The sequence below is a fragment of the Phasianus colchicus genome, chromosome 17 (assembly GCF_987193195.1).
Source record: "Phasianus colchicus chromosome 17, bPhaCol1.hap1.1, whole genome shotgun sequence".
Lineage (NCBI taxonomy): Eukaryota > Metazoa > Chordata > Aves > Galliformes > Phasianidae > Phasianus > Phasianus colchicus.
The window spans coordinates 13,507,797-13,532,728 of record NC_143452.1 but is presented as its reverse complement, the minus strand read 5'-3'; the positions used below and the strand labels follow the sequence as shown (position 1 = coordinate 13,532,728).

General features: G+C 45.5%; 1 protein-coding gene across 6 annotated transcripts in view; it reads right to left on the bottom strand.

The window, feature by feature from the left end:
• NFATC2 (nuclear factor of activated T cells 2) overlaps positions 1–24,932 on the bottom strand; it is an 88,574-nt gene that overhangs the window by 44,960 nt on the left and 18,682 nt on the right. For all 6 annotated transcript variants that reach the window (XM_031616030.2, XM_090152248.1, XM_031616020.2 and 3 more), the window contains exons 4-6: positions 13,621–13,823; positions 12,097–12,269; positions 2,428–2,568 (exon numbers count right to left, since the gene is read on the bottom strand). In XM_031616030.2, coding sequence (XP_031471890.1) covers positions 2,428–2,568; positions 12,097–12,269; positions 13,621–13,823 — 517 coding nt within the window. The remainder of the gene's footprint in view (positions 1–2,427; positions 2,569–12,096; positions 12,270–13,620; positions 13,824–24,932) is intronic.

Here is a 24,932-nt window from a genome sequence, read left to right as displayed (position 1 = left end):
TACCTCCTTTTTAGTGTATCATCTCCTTTAGTTACTGCACAGCATTCTTGGGACAGGTACCACCGCGGGCTGCCAAGCATGTTCCCATGCACCTTCATGATTCGCTGACATGGACGGAACAGTGGCAGCATAGAAGGAAGGAATTAATACACGGGCTCAAAAGGAAACCAAGAGTGCCAAGAAAACTGCACTGACTGCAGAGGCTCTTCGGAGCCTTCACAGCTCAGAGGCCTACTGACCCTTACTGAGAAACAGCATGCCTTGCAGATGCTGTGAGAAGAAATCGGGCCCCCAAGCAGGCTTTTTGGCCCCCACTTTCACCAGTGGATGCCCATATACATTAATGCTTGGTTTGATTCTTATTTTTTGCCAAAATATTTCCCAGTAAATCACACATATGCAATGAAATTCCTTAAATCCCTTCTTGCCAGTCACTCGATGTAGTGCTTATGCCTTCACTGCCATAGTTCACTGACAGGAAACGTAGGAACAGTGTTTTCTTTGCAGCACAGAGACTGCAAAGTTGACCTAAAACAAACTCCTGCTTTTCAGTACTGCTAATTCCTTTGTCTCACTGAAACCAACAAGAGTAAAGGGTGGCAGAGTCTGGCCTTTCATACTGCTAAGTGCTTTTCTGTTCCCTGGCCACAATACTCGCAGAGCATATTATTCAGAATGCAAAAATCAAGCCTAAGGAAGGGTAACTTAAACAAGTCCAGAACATCTACAAATGAACAAACATCACTTTGTAAAACAGCCTTAGAAAATCCAATAAAATACAAATACTGCTTAGTCAGATGAGATGAAATGCCTGCCAATGCATGATAGAAAAGAAACAATTTCCGCTCCCAGAAAACACGCTACTAACTACGGCAGAATGCTGGATTTCTGCTGCCCCCTGAGCTATCAGACCACACAAGTGTACTTTGTGGGGTAAGGCACTCTTTGAGTCAGAAATCAAGTGATATTACGGCATGCCATTAGGAAAACACAATAACACGAACTCAGCAAAAGCAGCAGAGGTGATGCTAGGCAATTAAATAACTCCCTGTAACCACTCATTATTCTTATTATTTATATTCATCCAACACCAGCCAGGGCTCGGGATCATCTTGTACTGACTCTATGTAAGTCAAGCAAATAAATAGCCAAGATGAAAGGAGAAGAGAGAGAATTTAAAATCTGCAGTCATTCTCCCTTCACGGCTGCCCAAGAGCTAGCAATATCACCTGAAAACTTTGGCAAAACATGATTTAAAACATGCAGCTCTGCTGAAAAAAAAAAAAAATAGTATAGTGCTGTAACAGGTAACTTCTCTCTTTGATTTGTTTTGCTCCAGCCTGAGCAAAACAGGTTTTTGTGGGTTCCTGTCCTGAGGATGCACTTGTGCCCTGCTGTACGTCTGTGTGCAGAACGCAGTGCCAGCCCACCCAGCAGGGCACAGCACGGATGTGCACAGCTGAGATGGTTGCATAATTTAACCCAATGCCTCAGCTTACCACGGTAATGCTGGGGTGATGTAAACCTGCACGCATGGAAGCAGTGCAAATTTCAACTGTCTTGAGGTTAGAGACAAATTCTTCAGAGAGCTCAGCAGCTGCCTGCCTGGAGATAACAAGACCTAAGAGAAAGGCCCTTACAGAAGCAAGCCCTTGGTCAATACAATATATTTTTATGTTTTGCAGCATTTTGGATTATTTTCCATTTAATTTCAGCATATTTCAACAGTCTTGCACTTCATTTGCCCATGGAGGCACTGTTGCCCTTCACACTGGGGAAATATGTGTTTTTGCTTATGCTTAAAAGGGTTCTTTCTAAGAAGTGATGTGGAAACAATCAATGTAACAGTATCTGAAAAAAATGTAAAAATATCTGAAAAAATACAGAAGATGAAGTGATGCACTCTTGTATCTCACTATGCGTATAAAAATATTTTGCTTTGATACCAAAATACACATCATGCACATTTTTCCCCCATAGACTTCTAAGGGCAGAAAACCCAACCTCTGACTGCAGTTCACTGCAATAAGAAATGCTCGTTTCAATTATTATTTCTACAGTATTGTTCACTAAACATGAGATTAAACAAGCATAAGGAGCACGTAGCGGTCGTCTCATTTCTTTGATAATGCATCCTTTTTCCACTGATTCCCAGTGCCTGTATTCTTGTGAGCCTTCCCCACGACGTGGCTTTGATTTACTTTCCAACAGTGCCTGCAAGGCCAGCGATGCAGATGTTTGCTCCCAGGACTAATTTCATTCACATGGTTAACTCAAGTCAAGAGATTTGGTTTTACTTAGCACAACCTGAAGGGGATTACTCACTAGAGTAGGGTTGAGCACAAACCATAGGACAATACCACGAGACAAACAGTACTGCAGATTTGCCTTATCTCATTAGGGAAAGTGAGGAAAAAACTGCCTTACCTGACGTTTTCTCTGTGAACACCACCTTGGACTCTGCTGTGAAATTCTGTCCTGTCAGGATCATCTGTTGCCCTCCATACACGAGGCAACTATCAATGTCTTGTCTTTCAACCATCGGAAGTTCATGAGCAGATCTTTGGGCTGTGGACAAAATACAGACATGAATGAAATCAACTCTGTTTTACCAGCACTTTCCAAATCTGCCCAGAACTATCCACAGATTGATCTTGTCATCGTTACCATCCGCTGACTGCCAAAGCAGCTTCTCCAGGGTGCTAAATTTAGGTTCGAGAGGGAAAAATAAACTTACTCAAGGCATTTTATTTGGAAACATTCAGGAGCTGGCTGCAGCGTTCAGCTGTGCTGGCCTTACTCCTTGTCCTTGAAAAAGGACAGCTTGGATGAATGAGCTGGAACTTGCCCATGTCTGTTTCCAAATAAATGGCCAAATTTTCAAGTGCAGGCACACTACAGCACTGGAGCCCAAAAATTCCACCTGCAGAGAGGATTCCACTGGATAACACCAAATTCCTTCAGAAAAAAAAAATAAAAATAAGCCTTTTCTACAAACACCCACTGCCTCCCACAGGCTGTGCCCAATGTCAGCCCAGCTCCGCGCGGCTGCCACAGCAGCACTGTCTCCATGGGCAAACACTCAGAGCCCACACGTGGCGGGGGCAATCACAGAGCGTGGGGCACAGCAGCCCCAGCTTTTTGTGATTCTCTCTATCCCCACTCAGAAAACCTAGAAAGCACCACCTCTCCTCCTGTGTTCCTTCCTCCCGTTAAAACAACCATGTGCAGGGGCAGGAAAGCTTCAGAGGGTCGTGCTCACCTTCCCTGCGAGCCCACCTCAACCCTCTGCTCACACACAGCAGGAGCCGAAGGAAGCAAGGCGAGAATCATTCCCTGCAACACAGACAGCTGGAAGACATCACGAGCTCCCTGTGAGCAGACCAGGTGGGCAGCAGTTTGGGGCTGGTGAACTGCGAGTTCGTGACCTGCACTCAAACTCCTCCAGATTCATCCACCCAACTGGAAAGGCCTCCAGAGGATGCCGCTCATCTATTTAGCAGCTGCCTTGGCTGGATTTTAACTTTCTGTAACAAAAAGCAAGTTCCCAAGAGGCCCTGAGCACTTGTGTCTTGCCTGCACTGGACAACAATCACCGCCGGGCCAAAAATAAGGAAATGTTATCCTACACACTCAGTGTTGGGCTTCCACTCTCACATGGGCAGAGCTGTGGTGCAGGCATCCTTTTCATCATTTACTGCTCTGCAACTTACAAGAGCCGAAAATCTGACAGCTCTTGGCTGCAGAGAGAACTGCCCAAATTCTCGCACTGCTGCAAAACAAAGTTGGTATATCTGGGGGGAAAACACAAGCACTAAACTATGCAGACAGCCATGCATGGGAGAGGAGGGCAAGTTTTCTATAAGGATAAGCTCAGTGGAAGCTCTTCTGCAGCCTGACAACTTTCGCCCTTGTTAGAAATACAAATAAGTCAATATCTGCAACTTTCTTATGCCGTTCAAAAGGCATTTTTAAAAATCTATTTCAAACAACCTTATGACTCATTGTTCCCTTCAAATACATTACAACAGCTGGGCTAAGATGCTGCCAATTAAGAATATATATTCAGATTAGTTTCACAGAAGCTGCTAATTTCTTTCACATGGCTGCATGATTAATTCCAAGACCTAAATCCTCACACTTCTGATGAGTTCATAATTGGATTTATCACAAAGGTTTGGAACCTCAAAGGCTTACGAGTTAACAGCAATAACCAAGATCGTGTCTATAACACTCAAGAGAAAATGTAGTTACACTTTGCCTCAAACAATGTTTATTCCTATTCAATCCACAGAGTTCACTTCCTGAGTGTCCCAAATTTTCAAAATTGCAGATTAATCTACATCTCCTACTGACATCAGTGACTTAACAGAGCGCTTTGCAACCTGCCATCCCATCGATCAGTGGTTTGCAAGGCTTTTTCAGGCTGAAGGAGGACAAATTTTAGCCTGGAAATAACCATCTGACTCATCTTAATTACATTTGGACCCAGGCAAGTTGGAAATGGCTGCTGAAGACCAAGTCTCTGTCCAACTTCCATCCAGCACAATGTTTGTGCGCACTGTGACAACCTACCAGGGAGCTGGGCAGGGCTGCAGGTATACTGGGGAACCCCGATGCCATCCTCAGCCAAGCAGGGCAGCTGAGCAACGCTGCCTGGAGTCTGCAGTGTGCACAGGAGTTCTGGGGTTTCCTGACGCAGCCCCATACTGGCCAGCAGCAGGCTGGGGCGAAGCTACATGCAGGCACAGCTACAGCGGGCGTCTCCAGAAGAGCTCTTAACCAGACCCAGAATTAACGACTTGTAGGTGCACAAAACCCACACCTCCTTTAAACGTGCAGCAGAACAATGTCAGTTAGAAATTTTCCAGTTGAGTTTCACAGTGTAGATATCATGTCAAAGGGAAAGGTGGAGGAATTCAGGTGCCTACTGAGCACCCGGCTTCCTCTTGCATGTTTTGCCGGCACTGTTCTCCTCCCACTGGGTGGTTTGCAAACCATTTTCTAAAAAAACAGTTTTAATTTTCCAAGATCTTATTTTTCACCCAGGCCTGCAAGAACATCTCACCCCATTCCCCGTTTTCACTAGAAGGGAGGCTCAAGGTTCAGCATGGAGCTGCCTCAATAGGATTACTTTATTTTCCTCTGCAAGAAATATTAATTGCCAATAAATCCCCTTCCTCTATGGCTCATGATGGGTGGACTGTATGCAATAATTTCACACTATTCCCTCTCTTCCCCCAGGGGTTGACACTTCATAAAGTGACCTACAGCTACTGGAGTTTATGAGCTTTGAATAAACAAAACACTGTTGATTTAACCAGTTGGGGTGTTTACTTTCAATAGCAACAGTTACTGACATAAGGCAGCAAAGCAAATGCTATAGAAATACTCACACTTGGCCTGAAGCAGTGTGTCAACCTATTAATAGGGGGCATTATTTTTCTATTTTATTTGACTGTCTGCAAATCAAGATGTCATGGATGCACAGTGCCAAGAAACACAATGCACACAGTGACACAAGAGAGAAAGGCAGCGGCTGTCCCAGCCACTGCACCACCTCTGGGCAGCCTCAGCTGGAAGGGATGCAGCCCCTGTGCCTCCCACCCTGCATGCAGCACCTGGGGGCCCACGTGCTGCTGCCATGTCACACAACCTGTCCCCTTAGTCTCCCTTCCTGTGCCAGCTGGTGGACGAAGGGTAAAGACTACCCAAACCTCTGTGCTGGTGGGCTGAATGCTGCACATGGAATGCACAAGCTGTGGGCTGACCATAAGCAAAGTGCCAAGGCAGGGAGAAGGTTTTTCTTTCTCCCTCACCTGCCCACAGCACCTACAATTGATCCTTTTTTGGCAGAGAGGCTTTTGGATTTTTAGGAAGAAAGGGTGTATTTTGAGACAGTGACTACCTGGAAACATCTGCTGTGGCTCCAAATGCCCCCCAGGTAAGCGTTACTCATACGAGCCCCGTAGGAAATCTCAGCTCTGCCTGAGACCCCTCTGTCTCCCCATCAGCCTGACTCCTCCATGTATCCCCTGGACGAGCAGCTCAAGCCCTGCCTGAGCATCGTGTTTCCTTCCACCGGTTTGGAGGGTTTCCAGGTGCTGCCTTGTCTTGCCCAAATGCTGACTCGTTTTATGAGGAGTCTTAACTGAAGCTAAATGTATCTTAACAGCTTCCAGAGAGGAACTGTCTAGGCAATCTCTCTTCTGCATGAGCAATGAGCGAGGGCCGGATCCGGGAAGGTAGGCAAAGTGAAAACACCGATGTGACCTGCCGCTGGGGAGGAAAAGGCTTGTGAGCTCTGCACAGAGCAGCGCAGGTCTGACAACTGCTTGCAGGGCAGGCACTCCAGAGCCTCCTTCTATCAGCGCAATTTTTCAGTGCCTTATTCTGCCGCATGGCTGAAGGCTTCCATGCAAATTTCTGTGTAGTAGAGGCCAAAGAATAGCAGCTCTGTGCTATCTTGCTGACACCTGCTGCAACTCTGGATCCAGAGCTTAAACTGCCCCGCTGTCCCTACATCTGATCCTATAGCTGAGCACAGTTAGAAGGGATCTTATCCTGGGTGATGAAAAGCAGGACTGAGGACCACCCACAACTCACTGAGGACAAAGCTGGCATCACCTCTAATTACCTCTGTCATCACAAGCCAAGTAAACTAAAATCCAGATACTGAAAGAGGACTCCAGACCTGCACCCCCAGCATAGCAGTTGTCCCAGGCCAAATGTCCAGGTCTCTCTTTGGGACCTCCTGCTCCCACCACATCCCCAGCAGCCCCAGCTTGCTGGAAGCCTTCACACCATGACTCACCAACCCCAACATGACTCTTCAAACCCCCAAAGGCTCCTGGCTCAAGCCACCGGTTCCTGTTGGGTTGGGGAAGGGCAAGGAGAGCTGCCTACCTGATGCTAAATAAAATCCTAAACCCTAGAAGCAACAGCAGCTCCTTAGCAGCAGCATAATTTGTTGTGGGATTAATTCTTCCACCTCAGTGCAAACCTTAATGAGCCAAAGTAAATATCTCTTTCCTCCTGTCACTCTGTGTTTATTTACTGCAAACTGCTTGCCTGTGGGAGGATTGATAGGAGCAGCACTCCTGTGCCCTCTGCTTATCCAATGCATTAATGCCCTGAGAGACTTTGATCCCATTCATCACACACTGAAGCACCCTGAGCAATCTGGGTGGGCAGAGAGGTGAAGGCTGGGAGCTGCACTGTGGGAGCTAGGAGAGGACCAAGGACAGCAGGGTAGGAGGATTTACCTCTTGGTAAGAGCACGGGGCAGCAGAAGGCTTGAGTGAGAACCAAGTACACAAAGCAGATTTCCAACCATTGCGATGTGAAGCCTTGAAATGTGATCTACATGCTACCAAAAAAAGAACCCAGGATGGGATGACAACAGTTTCCAACTTGTTACCAGCACAACTGAATAGCAGCTTGTACAGAGCCATCCAAGAAAAAAAAGAACCAAGAATAGAGGACTTTTCCCCACCTCCTTCTCTGCACATAATTTACTTTATGATGCCCATGTGAAGAAGGACTGACAAGCACTGATGGCAGCAGTGTCAGATAAGTACGATACTTTCTATGAACTGCAGCCAGCTCAACAAACCGGTGTGTGATTAATGACAGGAAAACCATGGCCTCGGTTCACTTCTCTGTCGATCATCTCTGCGGGTATGCACAGCATTTCCCTTTAATCCCTTGTGGAGGAGATCTGCTGAGCTTAAATTATGCTCAGAAACCCATGGTCTGCATAATAGGCTGTGCCGCTTACTTTTACCAACAGCAGTACTGCAAAGGCATAAACTGAAGGCTTGCAGCCTGCAGAAAGGGTGGGCATTCTCTTTCTGACTCAGATTTTCCAGATTAAAATCTTCTGATTGCACACTGAAAGGGGCAAAAAAGATGTCAGAACTAACTGTTAAATTCTGTGCTTTAGGAGAGAGACAAATTTCACTTTGGGAAAAGCAGCAGTTTTTGTGTGAGCTGCATTATGGAGAACTGCACGACTGCCTTGAAACTGAAGTGAATGGGGGAGATCCCTGAATTCAGCTGGAAACCATGCTACTCTCATAGTAATCTCATTTCTGGTTAAAATTGCAGATGAGTCTCTCTCAGGTGCAAAGAGACCATTTGTATCTATGCTTTTATCTCAGTAATGCAGGGCTCCTTCTTGCCTGCCACTGTGTTCCAGCCAGCACAACTCGCGGCCGAGGAAAAGCGCTCGCTGCTTTGCCAGGACAGCATTCTTTCAAATGACTAGCTCTTTCCTCTGGAGTTATTAATGTGTCAAATATCATAGGCTCAGATTGTCTAATATGGGAAAATCTACTAGAAGGAGAGAAAAATAAAGGAAACTTCCAGGGAAATTGATTGAAGGGAAATAAGATATTTGACCCGATTTAGTGGAACAAAATACTGTCAATAATAGAAACTATTTTAAATTCCTTAGCTGGACACACTGTTCTTCAGTAATAAGCTTTGTTTGTTTTGTTTTTACCACCGTGGAATATCTATTATAAGAACAAGGTTTTAGAATTTTTCTCTCTCTCGTGCCAAGTGTCATCATTTGCATTTTAAGGGATTTGTGAGCACAGCTTAGTTTCAAATACAGTTTATATGAAACAAGAACTGTGAGATGCTTTGGGAAGCTCTGACCACGATCCACTAAAATTAAACCTTGTGACACTGTGAGTGGGAATCCCACCCTTACACTCACATCTCACAGACATTCGCACTGCCCACCGTCAGCAGCACAAAGGAAAGCAGGCAGTCTCTCTCAGGTGCTTTTGTGGCTGCTCTGAAACGCCTTCAGTGCTGCTCCTTCCCCACCCCACGGAGTTCTCAGCCAAGGAGCAGAGGTACAACTCCAGCAATCAACCACTCACCACGAAACAAGCTTCAGCTCGTAGGGAGCAGCACATCAAAAGAACCAAACAGAACCAATATTATAGATATTGTTGGAATGGTTTGAAAATAACAACCAGGTCTGCAAACACCAAAATTCTCCAGGGGCAACTCACTGCGCGCCTTGTTGTTGTAATGGCTGCATGAGAAGGGCCAAGTTAAGCGCAGGACTCTTCACAACTGAGATTTCACCCCCTTGTGTGACAGCAGCTGTGTTTGCAGCTCTGCGATGGCTGCTCTGATCTCAGACGTGCTGTGGTGATGACAATGCTGTATTTTGGCAGCAAAGGACTGAGCAACTGAGAACACTTAGCTCTAATTATATTCTCAATACTTCCAGAGATTAGGACTCATGCTTAGGTTCAGATTTGAGGTCAGCAAGGAGCAACGATCGGAAGAGATTTTCTCACCCTTCAGTGCCACACCTCCAAGACAGCAGCTTTTTTCTCCTTCCTAAGCGATAGCCTGTTACAATTATCAGAGGGCCTTCAGATGCCTTTGCCTCCTCAGAGGCTTCGGAACAAATCAACAGGCAAAAGGAAGAGACCTCTGTGAGCTGCTGAATGTGCAGGCATGTCTGGATCGAGGTCCATTTTGAGGCATAACTGATCATTTAACAACGTAGCACCTCTGTGTTCCTCCCACACAGCTGCCTGGGGAGGAACTTGCTCCGGATGGTGCTTTGAACCTGTGAAATCCCCTCCTAAAACCTGTCAAGTGCTGAATGTGACACAGATGAGGCAGAACCAAACTGCCCCCTAGAAAAGCAGATACTTCACAGTTCTTGCTTCATTGCAGCTAATGATCTGCTGACACCAGTGGGAGTTTCTAGCCGGGATCGGCTTCTGCTGAGGACAGCACTCAGATGTTCTGTTGGTAGCAACAGCGCTCTCCAGGGAACCCCACTGCTGGGGAAACAGCAGTTATCTGTCCTAAAGCTGCTACTTACTGAGGCTTTCCCGGTGAGACATCATTAACTGCTACCAGACAGAAGAGATCTTCCAGGGGAGGCCGTGGGGAGAAGAGCTCCCATGCAGCCACGTCAAAAAAACAAACAAAAAGCAAACAGTGGTGAAAAAGAGAATCCCAGCAGCACGGAATGGCGGAAACTGGGATGCGAGGAGGAAACACCTTGGAGCCCCCGCGTGCTCCTGCTATACCACAGTTTGTCAGGTTGCCTGAGCTTGTGTGAGCACTGCGACGTGAGCAGGCTGTGAGAAACTCTGCCTGCCACCTCTGTGTGATCCAGTCCGGGTTAGTAGTGCTGGCTGAGCCAAGCCATGGTTTTAACCATCTTCCCAGAACTGGGCTGCCATCAGGAAGCGCTACTTAAATGCAAAAGCCCTGTAAATATGTAACACACTCTAAATGGAAGAGGCTTACTTCTCCAGATCGCTGCACATTCTATTTCCCTGAGTTCAGGAAAATACATCTCTCGCACATCTTTCTTATCTGCCTAACTAACATGTCTTATGTTCAATTTAATTATAATAAACTTATTATTTAATTATAAGAAAGATATAAATAGACCACTTGAATAGTATCTTCACCTTAGCCTTTTTTATGCCTCTAGGACTCATCTCAGTAAGCACATCTCAGAATGAATGCCTAGACATCTTAAAGAAGCTGGTGCAAATAGTCATTGCACAGGCAAATTAGGTGTGCATGCATGGTTCAGAAAATGCAATCTTATTCGGTAAACCATGACTGGATTTCTGCTTGAATGCTCACCAGTGATGGCCACAAATACAGCGTGCATTTGCAGAAGGCTCTTAGAACTGCTCAGCTCACTCTTTGTGAAAGTGGTGTTTGGTTTTCTGGTAGGAGGACTGGAATAACTGCGGTGTCAATGGTGAGTTCACACACAACCCAGGTCCATTCATCTGGACCTGTGCTATTTGTCCGCACAGCTGACGTACGTTACACCCACAGGTTCCCCACCTGAGTAGGTCCCCGTTACAAGCAAAAATAGGCTATTTTCACTTGGAAAAGAAGCCAAGGAAGAAACCAGGTGATCCTTTCCTGCAATTCCTTTCTGCCCACAGAACGTGCAGTTTACTGAATGCTTCCACTAGCAATGGGCCTCTGTTTCAGCAGGGACACACCTGGGGCCACTATCACTTCAGTCATTTGGTCACACAGAGAATCCTGTCTCCCCTGGAGAAGCTGGTAGTTACTCTCACTGCTCTTCACTCCCATCACAGTGCCCAGAAACTTTGCTTTGATGGTAAAACACTCTGGTTGGCATTCTCTCATAAAAATTGCCAGGAGAATGTAGATATCCATCATTATCTCCTTTTAAAATTAACTTTTACTGGTTTGTTGCTTCTTTTTTTTTTTTCCCAATGATTCCCTAGTTACAGTTTGACTTGATTTTTCATCCAAAGTTATCTCCTCTCCTAAGTAGCTGTTATTTAAGCAAGACTGCACCTCAATAAATAAATAAAATGCACATGAGAAACTCTTCAATGACTTTAACATGATTTATGGCAAGACAGGTTCTGCTAAAGGGGTGAGTCATACAGCAAAGGAAGAAGAAAACTGTTCATTTTGTATTTGTGAAATCCCCAAACCTCAGAAAAGACACCATTTACCAACAAAAAGCATCACAGGATGCATGTAAACCAGCAGAGTGGGTGGAGCCCCTCCAGAAATGACTGTGACCCTGGGGGCACCTTGCTGGAGGCCTCTCTTTCTCAGGATCCAGTATGTTATAACAAGTGGGAGGTGCAGGTTTCTCAGCTTACACACTTATAGAATATGCCCCTAGAAATCAAAACTGTGAGTTTTCTTCTGCCTCTCAGGGGAATACCAGAATAGCCTGGGCTTTCCCTGCTTCAACTGCAGCCTACCGAGCAGCACACACCTCAGCATTATCACCTAGAAAAGACAACAACCAGCATGGGCCCAAGCCTCTACACCCAACCTGCACTCTAGTTCATTCGTGCTCCCATCACAGAGCTGGGACCCAACCAGGTCCGGATTCCAAGCCTCCAACCACCAGCTTGCAGACAACAGGATCTGGCTGCACCTTCACCCTAACAACCACTCCTCAGAGCGCTGCACAAACAGCACGATGCACAAACAGCACGATGCACAAACAGCACGATGCACAAACAGCACGATGCAGACACGCCCCGGGCGCACACCATGCAGTTCCCAGCAGATCTCGGGGGTACTTACAGCACTCGATGGGGTTTGATGCTGCCTGCAGAGAGATGATGCGGCCGCTGGACTCAGGGATGTGCACGCGGAAGACAAGCCGGACGCGGGTGTTCTTCCTGCCGATGTCCGTCTCACCCTTACGCAGCTCAATGTCCGCGTTCCTCAGCTTCAAAATCCCCGCGCAGTCAATGCTGCCAAACATACAGGCCATTCAGAGCAGGCACAACACGGTAAAAAAGAAAACTCTTCTCTGCTCCCATTCACCAAAGCCCTGCACAAAGGGAGGCTGACCGGAGCAGGAGGGGGCAATGAGGGGATGAGGACCGCTGTACCCAGCGCCGCTGCTTAACACTGCGTGTTTATGTGCAGGCTGACTTCTAATCAGCCCAGTGCAGCATAGCAAACCTGCCTGCTTACAGCAGAGCCCAGGCAAGAGGAAGTGCCAATACGTAGTTACAGGATCTGAATTCTTCAGCTCCGAGGGTGCACTGAGTGCTGGTGTTAACGGGCACTGCCAACATGTTTTTGTATCCATTTGAAAGATAGCACACATTCCATATGAATGAAAATCACATTTTGGGAGGATAAATCCAACTCAGTTTCTTACCCCCTCACCACTGCTTATATGCAGGAGTTTATTATTCCAGGGTTACTTGTTAGGAAGAGACAGTCATGTTCCATTTAGCACTTGGCTGCTTACATTTGAAATACAGGCTTTTATTTACTTCTTTGGATGCAGAGGGAAGGAGAGGCTTAGAGGAAAGGGAGAAATTAGGTATATATTCTATTAAAAAGAAGATATATAAAGAAAGAATGTGGATTTTGCAATGACGCAGGGGGGCTTAAAAACAAAGCCTCTCTGCCAAGTTTGTCAGTATCCTCTGAAGGATGGAGATACAGCTCTTCCCTCTGCAGAGCAATCACTCTCGTGCAGTCTGGCAAACATTCAAGCCCGAAGTTTCAGACTGGTGCCCACTTCATCCCTCTGCCTCCATAAAACTGCAAGGAATAATACAGAAAAGATGTGCCTGTGCTTGCCTTTCTGGTAACCTATTACAACAGGAGAGTGCAATTTCATGGCCAGAGCACTTGGCTGAGCTCAGGAGAGATGTTTTCTATTCCATTAACTTGTTGTAAAATGAAATGTATGCTTTTGTTCCGCTGTCTACTGCTCCTTGTTCGCATCCCTGTGGCATAAGGACTTGAGATCTGAGTCTCATTTCCCCCAGCGCCATACCGAACCATTCTGACTTTGGATACAACGGGCAATGACCATACAGTTACTGCAGCAACTGGGGCAAATAACAAAAACATGTGCGTGCTTAGCTGATGAATGATAACCCTGTTATCAGCTTTCTCCCAGGTACTTGTAACTGTCTGCTCAAACTTTTGAAAAAAGGGCCTTACATTCATGTATCATCCAAGTGCCTTGGAAAGGGGAGTCTTTCCAGGACAGACATCTTTATCCATTCAAGTTCCTGCTTTCCATGGGAGGAAGAACTTAACATCCACAACTTTGCTAATAAAAAGAAATATGCTTACGTTGCTTTCATGTTGTTTTTGGGTTCCAGTGGGATCTCTAAAACTTTGGTGTTGCCAATAATTTTTTCATAGCTGGTGGTGGTGACAGTTTTTCCTGTAATGCGATGGACTTGATAGAAAGCATGAGGTTTGAGTATCCGTTCATCTGCTGTCCCAATGAAGATCTGAAGACCCAAGGGTTTGTTCTCCATGTAACCGTGAAGCTGGCAAGACATTCAAAATCAGTTATCACACACACAGCTTGCAAAACCCTCATTTCAGGAAACGAAGGTACTGAGATGCTCACAGATATGGAGGTCGGAAAGTAAGCCTCTCCAAAAGTAATGCCTCCTATTTATTTCCATGGAAACTACCACAGATACAGAGAGCACAATAACACTGCTCGATAGAGAAATTCTTGGCTACAAAACACTGTATTTTCCAACTTAGTCATCATCATTAGCTGTGCATTTTCACCAGTGATGAACAGGAGTCTGCAAGCTCCACTCATAAACATCTGCATGGCCATCAGGAATGTGGCTTGTCCTTCACGTCACCGCTGCTGAGATGCACCACCCACTGCCTCACTGTGCTCACACACTGTTTGCTCACAGCACTGTATTTTCTGCCCACCATCTTCTTCCCCTAGGGAGGATGCTCCCTGTTAACATCTACATCTCCACCCTACAAAGCTCTCAGTCTGCAGAATTCTTTAATAGTCTTAAAAAATATATAAGTTCTTGTTCTTCCAAACTCACTCATGTGGGGTTGATTCCCTGCTCATTGAAATTCATCCCTCCCCCATTTGCTGGGGAAGGATGTTGCCTTCAGCCACTCTTTTTGCCTTCCACTAAATATTATCCGCACAGATAGAGACAGTCTTTTTGTTTTGTGACACAGCGAGAACTTGGCTGAATTAGAGGTAAGACCCTCTACAGTTCAAAGACATAAACAAACCCTTCTATAATAAATAACATGTTCCTAAACAGTATTTGCTTCAAGAGAAGCAAGAAAGCCAGAATTTCTTTGTAGGCCAGAAGACAAAGAAATATCATCTTCTTCATTAACATTCAAAATTACAAATCAAATCATCCTAAATTTCTCACATAACCAAAAATGAAAAACAGACATTTATCTACCACATAGCTAGTGATCTAGCTGAAAGGGAACGTTATAGTCTGAGACACACCAAATTTGTTTTCAATTATTCCATCCACATACAAGAGCTTGATGAAGCTGTGCAAAGCAAACAGAACTAGAAGATCACAAAAAAAGGAAGATTAAGCTAATGGTAATTATGGCAAGCCTTTCTCTTTTCTCCTCTTTTCTTTCTTTTTTTTTTTTTTTTTTCTCCTTTTTTTCTTTTCAGCAGTCAGCAGGAGGTATCTTTGCATAGAAGGATTAATCCCCCCCCCGGAAGGGGACCACATGCAGCATCAACACGATCCTGGCAACCTTCCTCCAGTATGGCAAATGTAAAGCGACACTCACTCTGCTAAGCTATCATTACTCATCTAGCACATATTTGCAAGGCACACAAGGATGATGTCCGTGCCCCAGAGACCTTACAACCTAAAGCTCCACTGAAGCCAACAGACTTAAGCACGGGTCATGCATGGAAGAACCTCACAACCCAGCCCAGATGCAGCTCAGACATCTACAATAACTCACTCACACAAGCACTCTGCTACGTTGTTAGGAGGGAATTTAGGGTCTGAGGCTCTGTGCCAATGTGCCAGTTGGCAGCGAGGCAGAGGAGGAGCAGAGCTGGGCTCCAAGAGCTGCTGGTACTGGAGGAGCAACACTGCTTAGAATGTGCTAAATATGATGGCAGCCATGAGGAGGTTCAGAAAGAGGCAGAGCGAGGCAAAAAGACGACAAAAGGCAACAGAGGTCTGGACGACAGGTGTATTGGGAACAGACCTGAGCGTGCAAATCATCCCCCGCTTACCCATGAGGAGGCCCACTAAGCCCAGGTCCTACGGGAGCAATACTGAAATGCAGCCTAAGCACAGTTCTTCCAAAACCCAGGATTTCCTGGCCTTCAGCAAAAAGCCATTGTATGACAAAAAGCCATCTTGTCTTTACAAGGGGAGAGGGAGAAAGAGAAGAGAGGAGTTTATTAAGTACGGAGTACAGTTATCATCATGCCTGACAGCACAGTTCCTTGTGGGCCCAGCTAGGACAATGAGAGTGCGCCTTGGGCTGGAGACTGGCTGCAGCAACAGCAATGCAGCATTTGCTCCACCTATCAACTTGCTGAGCAAAACCCCAGTTATCACTGGTAGACTGGAACAGAGGAAAACAGGTAACAAATTACAAAGGAAAATTTGCCCCAAGTGAGGGCAGTCAGTAGCACCTATAGCAGAACTGGCTCCATACACAGGTGTTAATACTGACCACCTTGAAAATTAATTGTAAGTGGTGGTTTTGCTCATGTATAGAGCACATTCCCAAGGTAAAACTATTCCTGGTCTTCTAACAACACACATATATGTAGGTGTACACCCATCTAAATGCATCCACACTTAAAAAAAAGAGGAGTCAACTGTCTGTTCATATGGCAAAGTTTGTGTCACCTGAGGGTCGAGGGCAGTAAAACACATCGTAAAAGACCTCGTCCTTCACAGGACCAGATTTTAAATAAACAGTTTCATCAGTGGAAGAAAGTAAAGTAATTACTTGGTATTTTATGGCACCACGGCAATGCTTGGGGATGACATCATTGTAAATCAAAACAGCATTATATAAATCAAATACAATGAAAAAAAATATATAAAAGTGTTCTGCATCCTAATTTAAAAATGCATGTCCTTATCTTGAGTTAACTGCTTATATTTTACATTTTAAAGGATTATACTGGTGATCATCTAGCACAAGCAATTCCATCTGCCACTCATACACCAAGAACAGACCAGGATGACTTAGGAACAAAACTGAGGATGGACAGCTCACAGAACTGCTGTAGGCACATGAAAGTCAGAGTTTTACACCAAAATTTGCCACTAACTTGCTGCACTGCTTTGGTTGTGCCATATAACCTCTCTCCATCCATAACAGGGCATGGGGACAGGAAGGAATTGATATTTCTTCTTCACAGGGACAGGAAGGAATTGATATTTTGTGCTGCCATTTTCATACACAGAAATGCATTGTGAACTAGAATGAAAGAAGACATTAAAGTTTTGTTTCAGGTACAGCTTTCCTCAAAACTGAGCTGGATGAGACTGGCAGCCTGCACAGACACTCACCTCCTCTGTGCTGGGCATCTACCTCACAATTTAGCAGAAAACTGACATTTCCTTTGAAGGCACAAAGAGGGGGCAAAAGAGGCTCTCAAAGAACCCTATGGAGAAGTGAAGTTTCTAAATAGTAACTGTGAAGTTCATTTTTCCTCTCTTAGCAACAACCAAGCTCCTCTAATGCCTCGGGATTTTCTAGTCCCACTCCTCTGCTCATCCCTCAGAAGGGCAGAGCACAGCTGGCACTGCGGAGCTGCAGCTGCCCAAGGGCAGGGCGCAACGCTGCGCTGCTCAGCTGCAGTGGGAGCACAGCAGGAATGAGGGCAGAGGACCAGCCCTGCACCAAGGTGCTGTCTTACTGCCTTTCTCACTTCTTGCAGTGATGGAAAAAAAAAAAAAAAAGATCTGGATTTCAGTTTCGAGAGAGCGAGAATTGAGAAAGATTTATGAATAGAGAACTCTGGAAGGAAATATGTTTGTGTATTATAAGGTGAGCTATTCACAATAAAACTCCCCCAAACTGTATACAGATCGGGCTGGAAAAAAACCAACTCCTTTGAGTCACATTTGCCACAAGGGGAAAGAGAAGCCAGACATGATGTGTACCTTTCCATACTCTATTTTGGGATTTTAAGATCCTATTTCTTTCAGTTGAAAGATTTTTCTTAAACTTTACTTTTGCATAACTCTTATAATATTAACATGGCCAGACACGGGCTGGTCTGTGACCTGAGGAAATGCAAAGCACTTCGGCAGATAAACAAATAACATCATTCAGAAAACAAGGAGACTTTTCTTGTTCGGTTTTTGCTGTTACGATTGGATTTCTAAACAAAATGGAAATTTGTGGTATGATTAAAATCATCAGCTCACCTCTGCATAAACAAAATTCCTTCATTCTGCACTCCATTCATAGATCAATAGCAGTCAAATTTGGAAGAAGGGGTGGTTAATTGCCATTTTCAGAATGGCACATGTAACTCCACATGCAAAACACATGCAGATGTGCCATTAGAAGCTGTGTATGGGCAGCCCAGTCACCCACTCAAACACAATTCCTGAGGTAGCACTGGCAGCTGCAGCCACTGAGACCATGCATTGGGCACATGAGAGAAGGCATTATTTTTCCTGAATTATTCTGAATTATTTTCTGAACGTACTTCTGAATTATTTCAGAACTCGGATCTTATAAACAGAGGAGGCAGACCTGAATACACAACGCTCACAGAGCGAGTTGGAAATTCAAGTCTAAATCAGTCCCTAACTCACAGCGTTCAAATGAATCAACCCTGCAGCTGCACGGTCTGCATAAACTCTGGCTGCAGTATTTTAAAACACCACTTCACCTCTGCAGCACCGTGTAAATAGCAAATCTCTTTGCAAAGCAAAGCCTGCAGCACTGCTTGGTTACGCTACCTGGGAACGGAGTGATACATTGGCAGCAGTCAGAAAGGTGATTCCTTACAGATTCTGTAGGCGGTCAGCCGCAGGTACAACATATGCATACAAAGAGGGAATTCAGAGAAACCTTTGGAACTCAGATTTTTGAATATTGCATGTATTTACTTGAATTTAAATATTACTGCAGTTTATATAAAACCGTATTATGATCAGGAAGTAGGAAGAGCAGATGGGGAGATAACTGTTCTTAAACAGGGACTCCAAAGCAGCGAGGAGCAGTGACATGCCAGTCCCTACAGGCAGTAAGCACAGTGAGAACTCATCCCTCCACACTCTGCCTCGCTGCAGGGGTTGCCAACCTCTCTGTAATTAGCACTAAACTCCTCTCACCAGCTACCAAGATCTTGGTTTCTGCTCGTATTGAAAGCTTCTGCATTTGCTTTTTTCATTTTTCAGGACTTCAAGTTGCACATCTACTAGCCAAATACCTGGTCTGCAAGCAAACAGCGATGGGCTTTGCCACACAGCAGCAGGAGCACCTTCAAGTCTTAAAGGCACCTCTGGAGAGCCCTTTGAGGACCTGTGTGATGCAGGCTGCGTGATACAGACACTGATGGCCTTTGAGAGCAGAAGGGAATAATTTGTTTCCCACTCATCCGAACAGAACTTTGCTTGTCAAGAATTGAGGCCTTTCTCCCCTGGGGGATATAAAGCTACACATCTTTAAAGATGATTTTGCACATCTTCCTGTCTAGACAACGCAAGCTACTGCCAGGAAGAGAGTATAAAATTGGGGAATAAGGACATCGAGCCTAGTGAATTAATTTGTTTGAAATAAATCAGCTCTTCTGCTTGTTTCAGCTCATCGTAACACAAGGCTCAGTTATTAACTGCTGCATTCTACTTGCTATCTCCTGGTGGAAGTCATTTCAGCTTCCCACTGAAAGGGGTGTGCATGTGTGTGGCCGTGGTGATTCAGAGGGGCCACCATCAGGCGTTGGTGGAAAATGGGAAAACAGAGCTCAACTGGCAGCGCTTAATTAGAAGCAAATAGAAAGCCGCGTGAGAAATCGCTTCCTCCTACTGCTTCCCTTTTCCTGCTGTACACGAGGAGATAAGAAAGCACTCACAGGATCGCCCCTTGGTGCACACAGGGCAGCATGCAGGCTCAGCGCTGGCTGCCTGAGGAAGGAGCCCCGCTCCCCCAGCTCCCACCTTCCTCCTGAAGCAGCCAGAGGCAGCGGAGCTAAGCCTGTGCCCTGAGGGCTCTGACACCAGAAGTTATTTCCCCGCTCACACTACATCTGCCTGGAGGCTGCTTTCCACGCCAGCATCTTAGGACAGCGTGCAGCAGAGCAGAGGAAGAAGTGCTTGTCTGAACAGACCCTGCTTGCCACAGCTCTTCTGCAGTGCCTGGTCAGTTTGTATCCTGGTTGAAGGAACTTGTGTTTTGGATTTGATCATTAATTCCCATCATTAATACTCTCTGGCTGCAACACTTCCAAGGATTTTTTAGGGGAGCCTTTATTCAACAATACTCTGACCAAGATGGAAAAGTTATTGTCTCAGGGAGAGCACCATCCCAATAGCTGTCAGTAATTAACAAAAGACCTCCTCCAGACACCATACCACGTAGCGGTTTGCTCGTCTGCTCTCATTAGAGCTGACATTGAGCAATAAAGTTGAAACTTGTCACGTTTCTGTTCAATTTGATGTACTTGGGACATCACAAAAGAACAGAAACCATAAGGAAATGTCCAAGGACTGAATCTCATTTGTGCTGCTCCTCACCATGACAACCAAGCTCCCCATATGTAACTGGGCTCATTAGTTCTTACCAGGATTTAAAATAGAGGTCCAGGGCAGAACAGACAGGAGGAAGAAACTGAGAGTCAAAGTAGGCTTTAGTTCTTCGCTGCATTGACACAGGCCATTCTATAACACAGGCAGGTTGTTGCTTCTCTGTGCCTCAGTTTTGCTACCCCTCTCTTAGCACATCACCTCTTCATGAGGGACAGCATCCCTTTCACTGGGACAAACAGACTCAGCTTGATGACTTTAAGCAACAGAGAATGTAGTTCATATTCTGGTAAATTTTCTCAGTAGCTAATCATCCTCACTGTCATCAAGTAGTTCTCTTTTTGCATTAGTGTTAGCAAATGCATGAGTCAGCTCTTCCTTTAATTTTGGCTTATTAAGTACCGTATTTAATATCTCTATTATTCAGTCCAATTCTGCATCTTAACAAAAGTCAATCTCAGTTTTCCTACCCCACCTCTGAATTATCTAGAACTTTCATTTCCTCAGTGGCTCCAGTGAACTTTCAGATAGATCCCAAGGTACAGTCATGCTACCAATATACACCAGGACTGTGTGAGGGTACCAACTCATCTGCCCTTGCATTTGATGGGATATTCATTTTGAAGAGAGTTTGCCAGACTTATCTAAAACCAAGGTCCGCATTCTCAGAACTGCACATCAATCCCTGCAATAGCTCGTGTAACCACAGTAAATGGATGCACGAACCAACAGCTCAGCACTCGTACAATCACCACAGTTGTGCAAACAGGCTCAGTAATCCTTCAGGTAAATTAGGCATGAAACACACAGACAATCTGTCATACATGGTGATTTGGGGGCAGAATCCTCAAGGTCCAACAGCCAGGAGCCTGTGCAAGGCTTCCCTTTGCTACGAGAAGGAAGTAAAGGCAACGAGAGCACACAGAAGCATGGCACAGCACAAGCCAGCCTTGCTGCACGCGCCCAGCACAGCCTACAGGGGCCAAATGCTAGGGAAGTGCAAGCACCAGCACCCAGCTTCATCCCAGAGCTCCAACTTCCCCTTCCCTGAGCAGGGGAACAGGCAGAGAAGGCCAAACTCAGCTACCCCCATGTGCCCCCAGCACAGAATCCATCCAGCCCTGCTTGTGGGAGGGTAAATTACGATAGCAAGCTGTGATTTGGCTTTGAGTTTCCATCAAAGGCTCTGGTTTCACTAATAAGCAAAACAATTAGTCGACTGTTGGAAGTCACACACATTTACAAGCCAGAACCCCATGGGAAGCCTAATCTAGAAAACAAAGTCGTCTTTGACTTGGAAACCACAAGAAAACACATAGGGCAAAATTCAAATATAAAAGGAAAGTGAACATACGTTTGTCATTGTAAAGCAGCTCCTGTGTGTTCCATTAACAACTCCACAATTACCGCTTCTTTTTGATAAATAAATAAATGAGGAGGCAGTGAAAGTCACCACAGTGTTAGAAGTGACCACCCAGGGGACGGCGGGCTGCGCTGCTGTGCCACTGCCATGCTGGCACCTGGGCAGCACCGCGGCACCGCACAGAGCTCAGTGCTCGATAGTGCCTGTCGTCGTGCTGCTACAATCAAACCCACACTGAAGATGCAGTTGTGGCAGTGGGATGGAAGCTCATACCAGGTTACCCCTCCCCTCGGCTTCCGAAACGAGACTGATGTGGACACCCCAGCTGAAGGCTCCTGGGACTCACAGAAACCACCAACAGCTTTTGATGCTCTCTGTGCCAAGAACAGAGGAGGCTGAGGACCTGATCAGCTTTAAATAACTACAGCTCCCAGGTGATTTCAGGGCACTGGCAGCAGGCAGGGGCTCCAGTGTTAGACTGCCTGAGGTTCCTTCTGCTCCAAGGACGAAATGGGAGAACGAGGTGGCCCAGGTGCTCCAGTCTGAAGCACAGACCCTGTGCAATTTTCTCTCTCTCAGCCTTTCTGCTCAGTTTAACCGACTGCCTTCAACTCAACCCTGACCCCAGCACTTGGCAGCAGGGGAAGCAGTCGCAGAGAGCTGTGCCCCGTGGGGTGAGGGCCCCGAGGAGGCAGAAGAAAGCCGCCTGGGGAACGCGTGCGATGTCGCTGGGGTCTGCAGCAAGCAGGGCCCAAGTGTGGGGCTGCCACTTCCCGGTGAGCACCCAAACCACTGCAATGCTGCTACAAGTGCTCCTGTCCTGTCCTCTGATGCTGCCCTCACAGATAAACCACCAGCTGCTCTCTGCAAAGGTTCCCGGTGCCCCTGAGCACTGGGTAGGCCCAGCCCACGCCAACTGTGGCCCTGGCTGTCCGTCAGCTCAGGCTGCGCGCCATGAACCAGGTGCTGCCTTTATAAATCAGAGCCCCAGCAACAAGGGTGCTTGGATACTTCTGCAAATTGCAGTCTCAGGTTGTGCTGAATTGACTGAATTATCTGACACAAGCAGTAGAAAAGACAGCTTTGTAGATGAAAAACTTAACATGGGGAGAGTATGAAAAACTAAATGAGAGATGCAAAGAAGTTACTGACTGCTTCTGTGCTTGTTTTCATTCAGAAAGACTTGAGCCTTTTGTAAAGATAAATTAGAGAAGCAATCTATCAGGGGAAGGCTTTGCTAAGATGGCAATAAAAACAAAATGTCAGAGTTAGGCACGCTCCTTTGAGAAAATTACTACAAATTACTGTGCTGAAGAGCTGTGTAAAACACAGCTTCCCCAGGGACTGCTTACAGCAAGCTAAGTCCAAAACACATGGGCAACTGGGAAAAAAAAAACTTAGAAACAAGTTTCTCAAACAGATTCTTAACAAAATAATATCTCTCGGCCTCTCTATAGACTGTGGCAGATGCACAATGGAAACTGATGCCCTTTGTCACTACTCTCAATTGCTTTAGGTGAATGCAGTAAAGCACACAGTTATCTATCTGACCACCTACAAGGACCTAAGTGTTTCAGAACACAACTATTTCTAATGAAGCAAGCACAGATCCAACTATCCAGAGCGCGTGGATAATGACCTGCACAAATCAACTGCTCATCTTCCTTTTAAGCTTTTCCTTCTCCTTTCTCTTGCCTTGAAGGAAGGACAAGGGCTCTACTTAGAACTCCCCAAAATATCACACAATTACGTATAACTTCAGTTCAATCATGAAAAAAGTTTGCCTTCATGCAAAGCAATGGGACAAAAGCAGAACCACTGAGCTTTCTAAATTTGTATGGCTTTTAAGGGACCAGAGACTCTTCTTGACCACAGGCTCATTCATACCCAGCCTTTCCTATCAAGCAGGTCATATCTTTTCATCACCATCTCTGCTGAAGAATTGAAAATCTGTCTCCCTGAAGCACAGAGGTTCTTATTGCCACATTTTCCCATGTGCAAAGGAGAAAAACACCTATTTGGTGTTTTGGTACGTGCGTGCAAACTTCTGCTTTGTCCCTGCTACTCCGGATTTCCTTGCTGTTCTCAGTGATCTGACATCCAGGGGACACTTAGACTAGAAAAATGTTGGCATTCAACTAACATCTCTAAAAGGCTCAAGTTTCACTTTAGTTGACAGCAAGCTGTAGTTTCCTTCATAGAGTGATTCAGAACTGAACTGGGAGCCTTCACTTCTCCATGTCTCTAGATGATCTCTGAAGTTAGATGTTGTGAACATTATATGGGATTAACGCCTTCTCTCTTCCTTCCCCAGGTAAACAAAGCAAATGGCCTCTTCTGCTTGGCCCATCTAAATTGTCACTTTGATTAATCGGACTCTTCTCCCGCCAAAGTTGGACTGCACAACTGGTGCAGAGCACAAACTCTCGGGGCTAGACATGTGAAGAGGAGGAAGCAGCATCAGAAAGATAAACCACAAGATAAGGCCTGGAGGATGTGAGATCTGCTGCTTTGTATCTTCAGAGTGCCCAAAAGAAGAAACTTGCATGCAAAATTAGTTTCCAAAAAATAAATATTGCAGACCAAGATCAAACTGTGAAAACTAACCTGCATTTCCTCCTCCAGAAGGCTCAGTTGCATAATGAGCCACACAAAGGGTTAATTTAACAGGAAATTAGAAAAATATATATTAAAATTTAGAAAAAGTAATCAAAGCAGATGAATAGCAATCTATCAAAAGCGGTGTAAAACGCAGTAACACGAATGGGATGGTCACTCTTTCTATGAATACCACCGTGGGGCTCAGGGACCCAGGACACGTTTGGCTCTTCAGTGTTTAAGTCCAAAAGTTTAAGAGACAGTGCTGGACTCAAGAAGGTTGGCACAGAGGGGTCTGAGTGCTCAAAAAAACCCCAACCAACCCAAGAGTGGTTGGTGTGCTCAATAATGACATCTCAAAAGCACGCCCAGGTCCCAGCGCCAGGTCTGAAGGCCACAGTAGTGCAGCCCTGTCATCCCCAGGCAAACACTGCATTTCTGCAACGGGGCTGAAAGCAGACACAGCTTGTTGAAAAGTAACGTAATTCAATTTCCTTGCAATCGGTTGCCTGAAATTCATGTGCACTTTGCACAGTGCTAGAAATCTCTTCTGTTTCATTTTGTCTGTGGCTGTAATATTGGAATCTGACTGGAACACGAAAGTTAAAATGCACTGAGGGGGAAGAAGGAAAAAAGCCTTGAAGCCAAATAACTTATGACATGAAAGCTTTGGATTTTACTAGCCTTCATGAGTTTCAGATGTCATAAACTGTACAGGTGCAACTATCTCAGTGCTCTGTACCCATATGAACTCTGTTACATTCAAGTGAACAGAGATCCAACAAATACTTCCAGGTTTACAATAAACCTTCATAAAAAAACTGTCCATATTTCCCCCATATGCAGGCACAGCTGTGCAGAGGCACATCTGCTTGGGAGACTTTAACAGGGATCTTTGATTTCACAGTTTAAGATCCTTAAGCTTGACG